The sequence below is a fragment of the Jaculus jaculus genome, chromosome 3, assembly GCF_020740685.1.
Source record: "Jaculus jaculus isolate mJacJac1 chromosome 3, mJacJac1.mat.Y.cur, whole genome shotgun sequence".
Lineage (NCBI taxonomy): Eukaryota > Metazoa > Chordata > Mammalia > Rodentia > Dipodidae > Jaculus > Jaculus jaculus.
The window spans coordinates 149,435,231-149,451,620 of record NC_059104.1 but is presented as its reverse complement, the minus strand read 5'-3'; the positions used below and the strand labels follow the sequence as shown (position 1 = coordinate 149,451,620).

General features: G+C 53.5%; 1 protein-coding gene across 5 annotated transcripts; it reads left to right on the top strand.

The window, feature by feature from the left end:
• The first annotated feature begins 721 nt into the window (after positions 1-721).
• On the top strand, positions 722-14,495 carry Fes (FES proto-oncogene, tyrosine kinase). 5 transcript variants are annotated; one of them, XM_045145938.1, is made up of 19 exons: positions 722-823; positions 1,289-1,510; positions 1,643-1,816; positions 5,031-5,127; positions 5,266-5,438; positions 6,985-7,076; positions 7,158-7,277; positions 7,448-7,570; positions 7,722-7,908; positions 8,036-8,119; positions 8,599-8,808; positions 9,673-9,795; positions 10,697-10,750; positions 11,258-11,376; positions 12,871-12,965; positions 13,045-13,168; positions 13,380-13,537; positions 13,650-13,772; positions 14,153-14,495. In XM_045145938.1, the coding sequence occupies exons 2-19, from the start codon at positions 1,298-1,300 to the stop codon at positions 14,293-14,295; spliced, it is 2,412 nt and encodes an 803-aa protein (XP_045001873.1). In that variant the 5' UTR covers positions 722-823; positions 1,289-1,297; the 3' UTR covers positions 14,296-14,495. The 5 variants fall into 5 exon arrangements, with proteins under 5 accessions (XP_045001873.1, XP_045001872.1, XP_004658255.2 ...); XM_045145937.1 differs by having other exon boundaries at positions 5,266-5,449; positions 6,939-7,076; positions 8,042-8,119; XM_004658198.2 differs by having other exon boundaries at positions 5,266-5,449; positions 6,939-7,076.
• The last annotated feature ends 1,895 nt before the right edge of the window (positions 14,496-16,390 follow it).

The following is a 16,390-nucleotide window of genomic DNA, read 5'->3' as shown; positions in this document are numbered from 1 at the left end:
GCCACCAGCTGTAGGGTGGAGGCCTAACTGAACCAAGATGACATGCTTGAGAGCCTGAGTCTTGTTTGAGAAAGTGCACCGTGCCTCCCATCGGCCTTGCCCCGTGCTGGCCTGGGGCTTCCCTTGGGACCCAAAGTCCTGCCTGAAGGTGGGAGTACAGGATGGGGTTAAGGGCACCTGGGCCTGAGAAGCAGGCCTCTCCTTAGTATCTTTACTTGGAAACTATTCAAATGGAGGCTGGCGCCTGAGTTCTCCTTAGGGAATCCCAGTCGCGTGGGGAGGGCCTGGCCTAGGCTTCCGCCTTCCCTCCTGGGGCCTCCCTGATACCCTAGCATGGTGCCCAGACCCACCCTTGTCCCCGCAATTTGCACACCCTGGGCTCAACACCTTGCCCTGAACCCACCCCTACCCCACCCCACCCCCACTTACTGCCCCTTTCTGGTGTTCCCTGGGTGTTTGCTGGGCCCTGGGGAGTGCCTGGCCCATAGGCCACTCTGCATGACCATTCTTTCCCAGCCTCCTCCTCCCTTCCGTTTCCGTGGCTGGAGGCTGTGGCCCAGGGTACTGAGAGCAGGAGTGGAGCCTCCCGCCCCCCCAGGCGCTGCAGGCCTCTGCTGGGCTACTCCCACCCGCCCCTTCCCCTTTGCGGGCCCGCCCCGGGGCCTGGGCCAACTGAAACCTGGGGAGGAGGAACATCCCTCAGAATCAGGAACTGGCCTGGCCAGGGTCGGTGCAAGGCCGGAGTCGTCCAGGGCTGCCCCAGGAGCAGCTGCAGACACCAGCCGCCGCCAGTGCCGGTAACTTCTGCTTCAAGGCCCAGGAGGTGACGAGGGAAATAGGTAGGGGTGGCAGTGGGTGGGCACCAGACAAGGGTCGGGCAGGCATTCTGGGAGTCTGCCACCTTGAAGGGGTGGTGCTAGGGGGTCTGGGAGAGGCAAGACTTCCCCAGTGGCCAGGGCTCTTGGTTGGCTATGGTCTCCGGAGGCTGCAATCCAGCTGGCCGAGTGCTGTTGAGAGCCTTGGCACAGCACCCACTAACACCCAGGAATGGTGTTGAGTGAAAAGAGGGTTCTAGGCTGGTTCCTAGTCAGTTCTGGAAAAGAGACAGCGGGTGACTGCTGCTGGGACTTGGCCCCGAGCATGGACGGCCAGGCTGCTGTTTGTACCTGTCACTACGTCTGCAGGGCAGGACCCCATACTCCTGCCCACTTGCAGCGGCCTCTTTGTCCTGTCCCTCCATCTACAGCTGCTGCTGTGTTCCCACTGACGGCCTTCCCTCTGCCCCCAGCACGCCGCAATGGGCTTCTCTTCGGAGCTTTGCAGCCCCCAGGGCCACGGGGCAGTGCAGCAGATGCAGGAAGCTGAGCTCCGCCTACTGGAAGGCATGAGGAAGTGGATGGTGCAGAGGGTCAAGAGTGACCGGGAATACGCAGGACTGCTTCACCACATGTCCCTGCCGGACAGTGGAGGCCAGAACAGGAACAGTGGCCTGGAGAGCCCCGTCAGTCAGGTAGGCTTCCATGCCACCTCATCTACCCACCCTCATATTTTCCTGAAGCCCTCTGGGGTGGAGTTGGAGATGTGGCAGGCCCAGCCTGTGGGAGCCATTGTCCTGTCTTTCCTGTTCCTCGCTTCGCTATAGTCCTGGGCTGAGATCACCAGCCAAACCCAGAGCCTGAGCCGGGTGTTGCGGCAACACGCAGAAGACCTGAACTCAGGGCCTCTGAGCAAGCTGAGCCTGCTGATCCGGGAGCGGCAACATCTGCGCAAGGCTTACAGTGAGCAGTGGCAGCAGCTGCAGCAGGAGCTCACCAAGGTAAGTCTGCACCAACGGGGCGCTGCTCGTCTCTGTCATGTGAAGCTTTGGACGGTTGAGGTCTTGTTGTTGCTTTGTTTTGGAGTCAGGATATTCCTCTAGTTAACCCAGGCAGCCTTGCACCTCTGTAGCTCAGGTTGGCCTCAGACTCATGGTGTTCTTCCTAACTCAGCCAGCACACTAAGTTTGGAGACTTTGTTTTTTGTTAGTTTGGAGGCTTTTTAAAAAGGGGGGTGGTTTTGCACAAGAGTTGCTATCTTGAGGATCTTGGGGAAGTGGAAGTCCCTGACCACAGTTCTGGCCCCAGGACTGCCGGTCCTACCCTGCTGCAGCTTCCTCCCTCCACCCCCCACCTCCCCACCCCACTGGGGCTGGCTGACTGGCTGCGGGGGGCGGGGGAGGGTTATCCATGCATCGTCTATGCCTGGGCAGAGTGAAGGTAGACCAGGATGGGTGAGGCCAGACGGGGAGCTCAAGTCTGTGTGCTTCCTCCAGCATGGCTCTGGGGTTAAAGGAGAGGGATGATTTGCCTTTGTCTGTCTTTGGTTTAGGATTGTTCTCACCAGGAGTCCCAGAGGTAGGGCAGCAGGGGGGCCACTGACAGTTAAAGTCAGCCCGCCTAGCACTGCATTCCAGCAGCTAGCTCTTCAGTTACCGCCTGCGTTATCTGGAGCTGCTATTTCTCTGCGCCCTTCAGTTTCCCCCATTCACACGGGGTACCTCCCAGCACCACACCCCTTCCACTACCACGTCATTCATTCGTCCTTGCCACAGACCCACAGCGGCACCTGGTGGCCTGCCTGACCTAACTCCTCTCCCTAGATTATACAGTTAATTCAAGAGTCTGCTCATATTTGTATAGGTAACTTTTTCTTTTTAATAGTTTGGTAGGTAGGCTCTATGCATTTGCTTTTTTATTTGAGAGAGAGAGATAATGGGAGTGCCTGGGTTTCCTGCAACTGCAAGTGAACTCCAGATACATGCACCACTTTATGTATCTGGCTTTACAAGGGTACTGGGGAATTAAACCCAGTCAGGCTTTACAAGCAAGCACCTTTAACTGCTGAGCAATCTCTCCAGCCCAGTATATGTAACTTTTATTGGAATATACTATGGGGCTGAAATGACAGGATGGGGTAATTGCCACAGAGTTCCTATGACATACAAGACTAAATATTTATTAGCTGGCCCTTTAAGAATACTGGCCAAAACCGGGCATGGTAGCACACACCTTTAATCCCAGCACTCAGGGAGGCAGAGGTAGGAGGATCACCACAAGACCACTCTGAGACTCCATAGTAAATTCCAGGTCAGCCTGGGCTAGAATGAAACCCTACCTTGAAAAACCGAAAAGAAAAGAAAAAAGAATACTGGTCAAGGCCAGGTGTGGTGATGCACGCCTTTAGTTCCTGTACCCGGGAGGCAGAGGAAGGAAGCCCCGGCTCAGAGGAGCAGGGTGGAGCTTGCTCACTATGTCCCAGCACTTCATTGGGAGCGCTGGGATGAGAACTCATATTCGGCCACCACCTAGTGTTTTAGTGCTAGGAACATAACTGTGAAGGCCCCACGCAAAATAAAAATGTGGAAATTATGAACAGGAGCTATGGTGGCTCAGTGCTTGCCGCCCAAACATGAGGATCTGAGTTCAGCTCCTCGGCACTCACATGAAAGCCAGGCACACTGCCCTTGCACTTAAAATCACAGCACTGGGGAGGTGAAGGCAGGACCATCCATGGGGTTCCAGCTTCAGTGAGTGATCCTGCCTCAAAAACAAACAAACAAAAAAAGGGAGCTGGAGAGATAGCTTAGTGGTTAAGGTACTTGCCTGCAAAGCCAAAGGACCCAGGTTCAATTTCCCAGCACCCACATAAAGTCAGATGCACAAGGTGGTGCATGCGTCTGGAGTTTATTTACAGTGGCTAAAGGCCCTTCATCTCTCTCTCTCTGCCTTTCTCTCCATCAAATACATAAGTAAAAATTTTTTAAAAATAAGGTAGGACGTGATTGAGGAAGACACCCAACACTGACTTCCACATACAAACACACACACCTACACGTATATGCACTCTATATATACACACAAAGAAGCCACTAAGAATTTCAAAAGCCAGGTGTGGTTGAACAGGCCTGTCATACCTGCACTTGGGAGACAAAAGCTAGAGGAGGGTCACCACAAGTTTGAGGAAAGCCTAGACTACATGAGTTCCAGGCCAGCCCAGGCTACAGAGCAAGACCCTGTCTCAAACAACAACACAACTTCCAAGATGGTGACAACAGAACATGAAATCAAGCCTGATGCCCTTCCGTATGTGGAGTGCATGTGAACGAGCTGAAGCTGGCCCTACTCACCACCAGAAGGGCAGTTACAGCTCTCCCTGGCCTCCTTTCTGCTCCCCCAGAGCCTGCCAGAACTCAGCTTCTCTGATCCTAGCTTTTGCGGCCAATTTCTCCAAAGTCTCCAGACCCTTGCAGAAGAACAAGTTTGGATGCATGCTGCCAACCTGGATAGCAGAACCTTTCCAGAAATCTCCATTATTTTTTCTTTTCTTTCTTTCTTTTTTTTTTTTTTTTTTTTTTTTTTTTTTGGTTTTTCGAGGTAGGGTCTCACTCTAGCCTAGGCTGACCTGGAATTCACTATGGAGTCTCAGGGTGGCCTCGAATTCATGGCAATCCTCCTACCTCTGCCTCCCAAGTGCTGGGATTAAAGCCGTGCGCCACCACGCCCGGCTCTCCATTATTTTTTTTAAATATTTTATTTTATTTATTTGACAGAGAAAGAGGGAGAGAGGGAGAATGGGCACACCAGGGCCTCCAGCTGCTGCAAATGAACTCTAGACATGTGCACCCCATTGTGCATCTGGCTAACATGGGTCCTGAGGAATTGAACCTGGGTCCTTTGGCTTTGCAGACAAATGCCTTAACCACTAAGCCATCCCTCCAGCCCCTCCATTCTTTTTTTTTTTTTTTTTTTGAGAGAAAGAGAAAGGAAGATAGATATATAGAGAAAATGGGTATGCCGAGGCCTCCAGCTGCTGCAAATGAACAACAGACACATGTGCCACCTTGTACATCTGGCTTTCTAGGTCCTGGGGAAACAAACCTGGATCCTTTGGCTTTTCAGGCAAGCGCCTTAACCACTAAGCCATCTCTCCAGCCCAGAAATCTCCATTCTTGAGGACTTGCCTCCCCATACTTGTCACCCCTTTCTCCCCAGACCCACAGCAATGACATTGAGAAGCTGAAGAGCCAGTACCGAGCCCTGGCACGGGACAGTGCCCAGGCCAGGCGCAAATATCAGGAGGCCAGCAAAGGTTTGGAGCTTTCCTTATTGGCAAGGAGGGGAATCCTAAATCACTGTTGATCTGTCCATTGGCTCCCCAGCGAGTGGGTGGCTCAGGGATGACAAGTAAACACACAGACATAGACCTTTATTACCCCCTGCCTGGCAGACAAGGACCGAGACAAGGCTAAGGACAAGTATGTGCGCAGCCTATGGAAGCTCTTTGCCCACCACAACCGCTACGTACTAGGCGTGAGGGCCGCCCAGCTTCATCACCATCACCATCACCAGCTCATGCTGCCCAGCCTGCTGCAGTCACTGCAGGACTTGCACGAGGAGATGGTGCGCATCCTGTAAGCCCATAGCCCTTCCCCATCCTGATCAGTAGTGAGACAAGCTTGCACGAGGAGATGGTGCGCATCCTGTAAGCCCATAGCCCTTCCCCGTCCTGGTCAGTAGTGAGACAAGCTTGCACGAGGAGATGGTGCGCATCCTGTAAGCCCATAGCCCTTCCCCGTCCTGGTCAGTAGTGAGACAAGCTTGCACGAGGAGATGGTGCGCATCCTGTAAGCCCATAGCCCTTCCCCGTCCTGGACAGTAGTGAGACAAGCTTGCACGAGGAGATGGTGCGCATCCTGTAAGCCCATAGCCCTTCCCCGTCCTGGTCAGTAGTGAGACAAGCTTGCACGAGGAGATGGTGCGCATCCTGTAAGCCCATAGCCCTTCCCCGTCCTGGTCAGTAGTGAGACAAGCTTGCACGAGGAGATGGTGCGCATCCTGTAAGCCCATAGCCCTTCCCCGTCCTGGTCAGTAGTGAGACAAGCTTGCACGAGGAGATGGTGCACATCCTGTAAGCCCATAGCCCTTCCCCGTCCTGGTCAGTAGTGAGACAAGCTTGCACGAGGAGATGGTGCGCATCCTGTAAGCCCATAGCCCTTCCCCGTCCTGGTCAGTAGTGAGACAAGCTTGCACGAGGAGATGGTGCGCATCCTGTAAGCCCATAGCCCTTCCCCGTCCTGGTCAGTAGTGAGACAAGCTTGCACGAGGAGATGGTGCGCATCCTGTAAGCCCATAGCCCTTCCCCGTCCTGGTCAGTAGTGAGACAAGCTTGCACGAGGAGATGGTGCGCATCCTGTAAGCCCATAGCCCTTCCCCGTCCTGGTCAGTAGTGAGACAAGCTTGCACGAGGAGATGGTGCACATCCTGTAAGCCCATAGTCCTTCCCCGTCCTGGTCAGTAGTGAGACAAGCTTGCACGAGGAGATGGTGCGCATCCTGTAAGCCCATAGCCCTTCCCCGTCCTGGTCAGTAGTGAGACAAGCTTGCACGAGGAGATGGTGCGCATCCTGTAAGCCCATAGCCCTTCCCCGTCCTGGTCAGTAGTGAGACAAGCTTGCACGAGGAGATGGTGCGCATCCTATAAGCCCATAGCCCTTCCCCGTCCTGGTCGGTAGTGAGACAAGCTTGGGGAAGTGCAAGGCCTGGGAGAGACAGCACACTGATGGCTTGTTGGGGGCCCACAGCCTCAACTCTTAGAGTGGCTGCCAGGCCATGGATGAGTCTAGCTTGTCTGTGGAGTACTTCCTGTGTACCAGACACTGTCCACAGGATCTCTCTGGGTTCTTGCTACTGCGGCAGTCCTTGCACAGAGTAGGAAGTCAGGGGGAGGGGCTAAGTGACTTGCCTATGATCGTGAGTTAGCACTTTAGAAGAGATAGGGGAAGTCGCCCAGCACTGCCTGTGAACCCGTGTACCCTAGACTGAGCTGCCCCCCCCCCCCCCCCTGTGCTCAGCCTGAGGCCCATGACTCAGGGCATCCCATGGTGGGGGCGGGGGTGGGGAGGAAGGAGATCCTGCAGGAATACCTGGAGATCAGCAGTCTGGTGCAGGACGAGGTGGTGTCCATTCATCGGGAGATGGCTGCAGCTGCTGCCCGCATCCAGCCTGAGTCCGAGTACCAAGGCTTCCTGCAACAGTATGGGTGAGTCAGTATTTGTCCTCACACCCGCCGGGTGCCAGGGCTTCTGGCCTGTTCACTGACGAGGCCCTGTCAACTCCACAGGTCCACCCCTGATGTCCCACCTTGTGTCACCTTTGACGAGTCACTGCTTGAGGAGGGGGAGCAGCTGGAGCCTGGGGAGTTGCAGCTGAACGAGCTCACTTTGGAGAGTGTGCAACACACGTGCGTGGTGGCTTGGCCCTCAGGCCAGGGCGGGCTCCCCACTGACTCCCCTCATGTTGATGTGGGTAGGACCAAGCAGCAGGCAGGCTCACTTGGCTCTGCAGGGGGCGGGGGGGGCGCATTGCATGTGAAGGGCACAGCCTTAACTGTGCCCTTGCCTTTGGATGCAGGCTGACCTCTGTGACAGACGAACTGGCTGTGGCCACCGAGACGGTGCTGAGCCGGCAGGAGATGGTCAGTCAGCTGCAGCATGAGGTCCAAAACGAGGAGCACGGCACCCACCCCCGGGAACGGTAAACAGGACCCACCTGCATAGCCTCCTGACCCCTCCATTGTGCCCAATAGCTGCAGACTGAGCCTCTCTCTCTCTCTCTCTCTCTCTCTCTCTCTCTCTCTCTCTCTCTCTGTCTCTCCACCCTGCCCCTTCCCTGTTCTTGCCTGCAGGGTACAGCTATTGGGTAAGAAGCAGGTGTTACAAGAGGCAATTCAGGGGCTGCAGGTAGCACTGTGCAGCCAGGCCAAGCTGCAGGCCCAACAGGAGATGTTGCAGAGCAAGCTGAGTCAGCTGGGCCCCGGCGAGCCCCCTGCCGTGCCACTTCTGCAGGATGACCGCCATTCCACGTCATCCGCGGTGAGCCAACCCTCTACCGCCCTGTCCTCACACATCAGCCATGCCCGCCTGCAGGGGCTGTGCGCCTCATTTTCACCCTCCCCCTCCCCAAGCCTGGCCACCCGCTGACGTCTGTCCCTGGCCCCAGGAGCAGGAGCGAGAGGGGGGAAGGACGCCCACGTTGGAGATCCTTAAGAGCCACTTCTCTGGAATCTTCCGCCCCAAGTTCTCTGTGAGTGGTGCCCAGGCTGGGCCTTGCCTCTGCCCATCTAGGTGGGCCAGGCCAGGGGTGTCAGATTTGCTCCCCAGACCTCCCACCTTGGGGTTTTGGGTTGAATCCTTGGATACCCTTGAGAGGAGCCCTGGCCAGGCTGCTTTCATTGGGGGGGGGATCCCTCTTCCCTCTGGGATTCCAGGTACCCTTGTATCCCTTCTTCCCTACCACACCTATATGCTGTATGAACCTGCAATCTTGGCTACCCCATGGCTTTACCTGTCTTAGGAGTGATAGGAGTGCTGTGGCCAGAGGAGAGGGCACCAGCTTGGTTGGGGTATGCCAGCCTGGGCTTACCATCCCAGCTCTGCCCAGATTGAACCTCCTGAGTCAAGCTATTGACCATTCTAGGGCTACAGCCACGTGTAAGGATGAGAGCTTATGGGATAGGGAGACCTCAGCTAGCCTGCCCAGTGACCCCTGCATCTTCCTGTCAGCTCCCCCCGCCACTGCAGCTCATTCCTGAGGTGCAGAAGCCCCTGCACGAGCAGCTGTGGTACCACGGGGCCATACCGAGGGCCGAGGTGGCTGAGCTGCTGACGCACTCCGGGGACTTCCTGGTCCGGGAGAGCCAAGGCAAGCAGGAGTACGTGCTGTCGGTGCTGTGGGACGGCCTGCCCCGCCACTTCATCATCCAGTCCTCAGAAGTGAGTGGGGCCGGGACCCTGAGCCTTCAAATCCCCACCCCTGTCTTTCCATCTACTCTCTGGGGGAATGACTGGAGCCCAGGCGTAGCTGCTATATCTTAGGTGTCTCCTCTCTAACCCAGCTAGAAGCCAGATACCACCACCCAGGTCCCTGTAACACATCCTTCCTCAAGAACGAGGGCATCACGTGATGGTGCACGCCTTTACTCTTATACACACGGGAGGCAGAGGTAGGAGGAGCGCTGTGAATTCGAGGCCAGCCTGAGACTACATAGTAAATTCCAGGTCAGCCTGGGTTAGAGCAAGACCCTACCTCGAAAAACCATAAGAAAAAAAAAAAAAAGAAAGAAAGAGGAGATGGGCGTGGTGGCACACTCCTTTAATCCCAGCACTTGGGAGGTAGAGGTAGGAGGATCACCATGAGTTCAAGGCCACCCTGAGACTACATAGTGAATTCCAGATCAGCCTGAGCTAGTGTGAGACTCTAACTCGAACCTCCCCCCCCCCAAAAAAAAAGAAAGAAAGAAAGAAAGAAAGAAAGAGGAGGAAGGAATTGCCCAGAATACTTAGCAAAGGCACTGGAGAGTGGTACCCATCAATCCTAATACCCTCGTTCCTTTTTTTTTTTTTTAATAGATTTTCAAAGTAGGGAGGGTCTTGCTGTGCTGAGGCTGACCTGAAATTCACTATGTAGTCTTGGTGGCCTCGAACTCACATATGCCCTCCTACCTCTGCCTCCTGAGTGCTGGCATTAAAGGCATGTGCCACCATGCCCCCAGCTCTTTTCCCTCTTTCTGTCCTCTCCCAGGGCTCAGCCTCCTCACCAGTGGAGGCTGCTGACCCCAGGTTTCCCTTCCCCCACAGAACCTGTACCGACTGGAAGGGGATGGCTTTCCTAGCATCCCCTTGCTCATCGACCACCTGCTGTGCTCCCAGCAACCCCTCACCAAGAAGAGTGGTGTTGTCCTGTACAGAGCTGTACCAAAGGTGAGCCCTGCGGCTAGTCAGACCCCGCTCCCCCACCGTCTACGCAGAGTGTGAGGTAAGCTCACCCCACACGGTGGCTGGCCTCTTTTTAGATTTGCAGTGTCAAGGTCATTCCCATCCATGGGCTATGCATGGTGCTCAGCCTGGTCACCTGAATGTGATTCTAATATGGGTCAACAAAATAAAGAAAGAGAGAGAGAGGGAGGGAGGGAGGGGGGGAAGGAAGGAAGGAAAGAAAAGGGCTGGAGAGATGGCTTAGCAGTTAAGCGCTTGCCTGTGAAGCCTAAGGACCCCGTTCAAGGCTCCAGTCCCCAGGACCCACGTTAGCCACACGCACAAGGTGGCACATTCATCTGGAGTTCATTTGCAGTGGCTGGAGGCCCTGGCACGCCCATCCTCTCTCTCTCTCTCTCTCTCTCTCTCTCTCTCTCTCTCTCTCTCTCTATCTATCTGCCTCTTTTTCTCCCTGTCTGTCAGTCACTCTCAAATAAATAAATAAAAATAAACAAAAAAAAATTTTTTTTTTAAATTTTTTTTGGTTTATTTTTATTTATTTATTTGAGAGCAACAGACAGAGAACGAGGCAGAGAGAGAGAGAGAGAGAGAGAGAGAGAGAGAATGGGCGCGCCAGGGCTACCAGCCACTGCAAACGAACTCCAGACGCGTGCGCCCCTTGTGCATCTGGCTAACGTGGGACCTGGGGAACTGAGCCTCGAACCGGGATCCTTAGGCTTCACAGGCAAGCGCTTAACCGCTAAGCCATCTCTCCAGCCCAAAAAAATTTTTTTTTAAAAAAGAAAGATCAATACAGAGGGGCCAAGACAGACAGCATTGGTGGGAAAGTTTTTCAGTCTTTCACAGAGCCTTGCTGACTTTTAACTCCCTAACCCCTCTTCCCCAGGACAAGTGGGTGCTAAACCATGAGGACCTGGTGTTGGGTGAGCAGATTGGAAGGGTAAGTGTACCCACCACCCTCCCACCAAGTCTCCAGCAACTTTCTGGGGTCTGCCTGTTCTTCTCCCTACCTGCGTCTTCCACCCCCTCCTCCAAGCCACACTTCAGTCCTCACTTCTAGAATCCTGTTGAGCCTCATTGCCTCAGTCTGATTCCCAACTTGTACCCCTAACTTCCTGTTCATCCAGCTCACCACCCCACCCCCAGTTCCTGGCTCCTCAAGAGGCACTTGTGTTGTGGGGAGGCACCTTTGTCAATGTGAGGGCTACAAACTATCTATCACTTTCCTAAAAATCAGAATGCTTTTCTGACCAAGAGGAAAATGATAATCAGGAGTTTTCCATGTCACTTCTCAGAAAATGTGGCATCTCAGGTATGTCCCCACTAGGGGGCGGATTCCTAGAGAGCCAGGGTGAGCGAGTAAGTAGGGACCAAATGAGCTGTCCCCTTGAGCTGAAAAAGGACAACAGTGCCAGGAAACTATGGTAGGAGCCCAAGGGTGTTTCAGGGGAACTTCGGTGAAGTGTTCAGTGGACGCCTACGAGCGGACAACACCCCTGTGGCAGTGAAGTCTTGTCGAGAGACACTCCCACCTGACCTCAAGGCCAAGTTTCTGCAAGAAGCAAGGTGGGTGATAAAATAAGGATGACCTGAGCTGGAGGGATGGCTTAGCGGTTAAGGCACTTGCCTACGAAGCCTAACGACTCAGGTTCAATTCCGCAGTACCCATGTAAACCAGATGCATAAGGTGGTGCTCATGTCTGGAGTTTATTTGCAGAGGCTACAGGCCCTGGCACACCCATTTTTTCTCTCTCTCTCTTTCTCTCTTTTTTTCGGGGAGGGGTGTAGGGGGTTGAGGTAGGATTTCACTCTGGCCCAGGCTGACCTGGAATTCACTATGTAGTCTCAGGCTGGCCTTGAACTCACAGCGATCCTCCTACCTCTGCCTCCCTAGTGCTGGGACTGGGATTAAAGGTGTATGCCACTATGCCCGGCTCAAATATTTTTTTTTAATGTAAGGATGAGGGGGCTGGAGAGATGGCTTAGCAGTTAAGGCGCTTGCCTGCAAAGCGAAAGGACCTCAGTTTGATTCCCCAGGAACCGCGTAAGCCAGATGCACAAGATGGTGCACGTGTCTGGTTTTCATTTGCAGTGGCTGGAGGCCCTGACGTGCCCATTTTCATTCTGTCTCTCTCTCTCTCTCTCTCTCTCTCTCTCTTGCTCTGCTTCTTTCCCTCTCTCAAATAATTAATTTTTTTTTGTTTTGTTTTGTTTTCAGAGGTAGAGTCTCAGTCTAACTCAGGCTGACCTGGAATTCACTATGTAGTCTCAGGGTGGACTCGAACTCTCGGCGATCCTCCTATCACTGCCTCCCAAGTGCTGGGATTAAAGGCGTACACCACCACACCCAGCTAAAAATAAATTATTATAAAAATAAAATGTAAGGAATACCTGGGCTGGGGAGATATCTCAGTGGTTAAGGTACTTGCTTGTAAAGCCTGATGGCTCAAGTTCAATTCCTCCTCCCCAGCCCCTGTACCCATGAAAAAGCCAGATGTACAAAGTGATACATGCTTCTGGAGTTAATTTGCAGTGGCAGGAGACCCTGGCACAACCATACTCACTTAATCTGTCTCTCCTCCAGGATTATAGTGGGTGTGGTGGTGCACACCTTTAATCTCAGCACTTGGGACGCAGAGATAGGATTACCATGAATTCAAGGTCACACTGAGAAACTACATAGTGAATTCCAGGTCTGCCTGGGCTAGAGCAAACGCTACCTTGAAAAACAAAAACAAACAAACAAAAATTATTGCAAGGTTGACCAAAGGTTTCATGTACAAAAGGGTTCCCCTGGGCAGTATCTTGCATGCAGTGCTTGATGTCTGTATGTGATTTAATCCTCCAGGCCCCCTCACACTGGGTAGTGCCCATAATGCCAAGGGGTATTGGCTCTATCCCAGGTCATGCATTTAGGGTGTTTGGCCATCAAGGCCAAGCTCCTTGTCCCTATGGCCTTTGCTCATCCTCTGGGGGGCTCCTGGTGGGAGGCAGGAGAGGTGACAAGTGGTGAGGCTGTGAGCACAGACCTCGCGCGGCCTAAGCAGCGGCTCCCCCCAGGATCCTAAAGCAGTACAACCACCCCAACATCGTGCGTCTCATTGGCGTCTGCACGCAGAAGCAGCCAATCTACATTGTCATGGAGCTGGTGCAGGGTGAGTGAAGGCGCTGATTCCCAGGGTGGAGCCTGCAAGGCGACCCTCACACCAGGCTCAAGATCGCCCCTGCCTCTAGGAGGCGATTTTCTGACCTTCCTGAGGACAGAGGGAGCCCGACTGCGGGTGAAGACTCTGCTGCAGATGGTGGGGGACGCAGCCGCAGGCATGGAGTACTTGGAGAGCAAGTGCTGCATCCACCGGTGAGTGGGCCGGGGTCCTGGAAGCCCCTATCACAGTGGGGTGCTATTACTCCAGGCCCCCTTGCCACTGGGCATCAGATTGCCAGGGGGAGTTGGCCTTTCCTGGTAGAGCAGGAGAGCCAGAAGCCAGGAGCAGCTTTGTGTATAGTATTTGGCCCAGGCTGGGCAGGTTAACACCGGGCGAAGCAGATCCCTTCTGTGCTTCACCCAGGGACCTGGCTGCTCGGAATTGCCTAGTGACAGAGAAGAACGTCCTGAAGATCAGTGACTTTGGGATGTCTCGGGAAGAAGCTGATGGGATCTATGCAGCCTCAGGGGGCCTCAGACAAGTGCCTGTGAAGTGGACTGCCCCTGAGGCCCTTAATTATGGTACCTGGCCTTCACCCACCCCGGACTACAGAGCTGGGGGGGTCAGGCATGGGTGGACTTTGGGCCCATAGATGTGGACAGTCCTCTCATGCTCGCCCTTCCTTCGCTGTAGGCCGCTACTCCTCAGAGAGTGATGTGTGGAGCTTTGGGATCTTGCTCTGGGAGACCTTCAGCCTGGGGGCCTCACCGTATCCCAACCTCAGCAATCAGCAGACGCGAGAGTTTGTGGAAAAGGGTAAAGTCAGCTAATGCATGGTGGTGCCTCAGAGCCAAGCCCCCCCTGCCCTGTGCTCCAGCTGGACACTTCATCCTCCCTGCCTCCCACTGGGGCAGCTTAAGACTAACCTGGTATCTACCACAGGTGACAAACCTGTCTATGCTAGGCCATGCATTGCTTCGCACGTGTAATTGACGTGGGATTTAATAGGCCTCTTGTGCAGATGGGAAAACTGAGGCTGCAAAATTGCAAAGGTCATCTAGCACATAGCAGGTTGGAGATTTGTTTAGGGTCATTAGTGGACAGGAGGCCACTCCTTAGGGGCGCTGTGGCTTAAGCAGTATGCCCAGGGGAACTCTCTCTTCCTCATGCTTGGTGTGTTGTGTCTGTCCTCTCAGGGGGCCGCCTACCCTGCCCAGAGCTGTGTCCTGATGCCGTGTTCAGACTCATGGAGCAATGTTGGGCCTATGAGCCTGGGCAGCGGCCCAGCTTCATTGCCATCTGCCAGGAGCTGCAGAGCATTCGAAAGCGTCACCGGTGAGGCGGCGCCCTCTTCTGAAGCCAGTGACCTGTGCAGGCAAGAGTGTACCTCCTCAGCAGCTCCCACTCTCCCGTGGACAGCTCCAAGTCCTGGGCTCCAGCCAGGCCGTTAGCAGGGTGCAACCTCCGCGCAGGCTCTACGTCCCTGCTCTTGCTGGAGCATCCTCTCCCAGGCAGAAATAATAAAACCACGTGTGCTTATCAGGTGCTCTTGGCATGTACACTCCTCTGGGGGCCAAGTCTTAGAAGGAGGCAAGCAGGGCCCTTATGGTGGCCATGGAAAGGGGGAACACAAGCAATCCACCTTGAGTACAGCTGACGATTTGGGACAGCTGGGGGTGCTTGGGTGCTATGCCCTCTTTGGCCAGATGGTGGCCCTGTTCCCTGGAATAGGATCTCAGCTAAAGCAGAGCTCTGATTGGATACCGGTGAGGGGCCTGTGGAGATAAAAAGTAAGTAGTTAGTCTGGAAACCCAGATGGACGTGCGGGATTGCGACAGCGACGTGAAAACCGTTGGTTTATAAATGTTAGAGGGTATCTGACACTATGCATGTGTGCATGTGAACAGTAGTTGCATAAAATTCACAAGCAGAGTTGCATGCAAAGGAGACTAATTTGGCTGAAAAGAAAGAAAATGAAGCTGGGAGTTTTGGTGGTGTACAACTTCAGTCCCAGTACTCAGAGAGGTAGGAGGATCACTGAGTTTGAGGGAAGCCTGAGACTACATAGTGAATTCCAGGTCAGCCTGGGCTAGAGAGCAAGACTTTACCTCAAAAAGAGGGGGGAAGGTGGGCTGAAGAGATGGCTTACCTGGTAAGCGCTTACCTGTGAAGTATAAGGACCCCGGTTCGAGGCTCGATTCCCCAGGACCCACGTTAGCCAGATGCACAAGGGGCTCATGTGTCTGGAGTTCATTTGCAGTGGGTAGAAGCCCTGGCGCACCCATTCTCTTTCTCTATCTTCCTCTATCTCTTGTCACTCTCAAATAAATAAATAAAAAAGAACAAAAAAAAAGAGGGGGTAGGGTGCTGGGGACATAGTTTAGTGGTTAAAGTAACCCTAAGGACCTGGGTTCAATTATCTAGTATCCACATAAGCCAGATACACAGAGTGGCACATGCATCTGGGGTTTGTCTGCAGTGGTTAGAGGCCCTGGCATGGCTATTCTGTCTTCTCTCTACCTGCCTCTTTCTCTACCTTTCAAATAAATAAATAAATAGGTAATGTTTTTAAAAAAAATAACAGAAAAGGGCTGGAGAGATGGCTTGGCAGTTAAGCGCTTGCCTGTCAAGCCTAAGGACCCCAGGTTGAGGCTTGATTCCCCAAGACCCATGTTAGCCAGATGCACAAGGGGGCGCACGCATCTAGAGTTCGTTTGCAGTGGCTGGTGTGCCCATTCTCTCTCTCTCTCTCTCTCTCTCTGAGTCTGTTGCTCTCAAATAAATAAAAATAAACAAGAAATTTTAAAAAATATTTATGAAATCAGAAACAAAGCAATAAGGACCATGAAGCAAGGCTCTGGTATAGCTCAGTGGTAGAGTACTTGCCTGGCATGAACAAGGTCCTGGGTTTCATTACCAACACTGCCAAATAAAGAACCATCAATCCCAGCTCCCGGGAGGCTGAGAGAGGAGGAGTGAGTTCAAGGCCACCCTGAAATTAATTCCAGGTCAGCCTGGGCTAGAATGAGACCCTACCTCAAAAAAAGAAACAAAGAAACAAAAAAAAAAAATCAAACTGGGGACCTAGCTCAGTAATAGATTGCTTGCTTAGCATGCAGGAGGCCCTGGGTTCAACTACTAACAACAATTATTGTCCACGCATGGTAGCTCACACCTGTAGCATCAATTTTCAAGAAAATAAGAGAACTCTATATCTTGCTTAAAGGGATTGGGCCTGGAGAGATGAGCAGTAGTTAAAATGCTTGCCTGCAAAGCCTAAGGACCCATGTTTGCCTCCCCAGATCCCACATAAGCCAGGTGCACAAGGTTATGCATACTCAAGGTCACGCATGCACACAAGGTGGCACACATGTCTGGAGTTCAACTGCAATGGCTGGAGGCCTTGGTGTGCCAAGTCTATCTCATTTAAAAAA

Excerpts from the sequence above, each read along its gene's own strand:
- Fes (XM_004658198.2), top strand. The coding sequence starts at position 1,298 with ATGGGCTTCTCTTCGGAGCTTTGCAGCCCCCAGGGCCACGGGGCAGTG. Across the intron at positions 8,809-9,672 it reads TCATCATCCAGTCCTCAGAA|AACCTGTACCGACTGGAAGG; the intron begins GTGAGTGGGGCC and ends CTTCCCCCACAG. Across the intron at positions 13,538-13,649 it reads CCCTGAGGCCCTTAATTATG|GCCGCTACTCCTCAGAGAGT; the intron begins GTACCTGGCCTT and ends CCTTCGCTGTAG.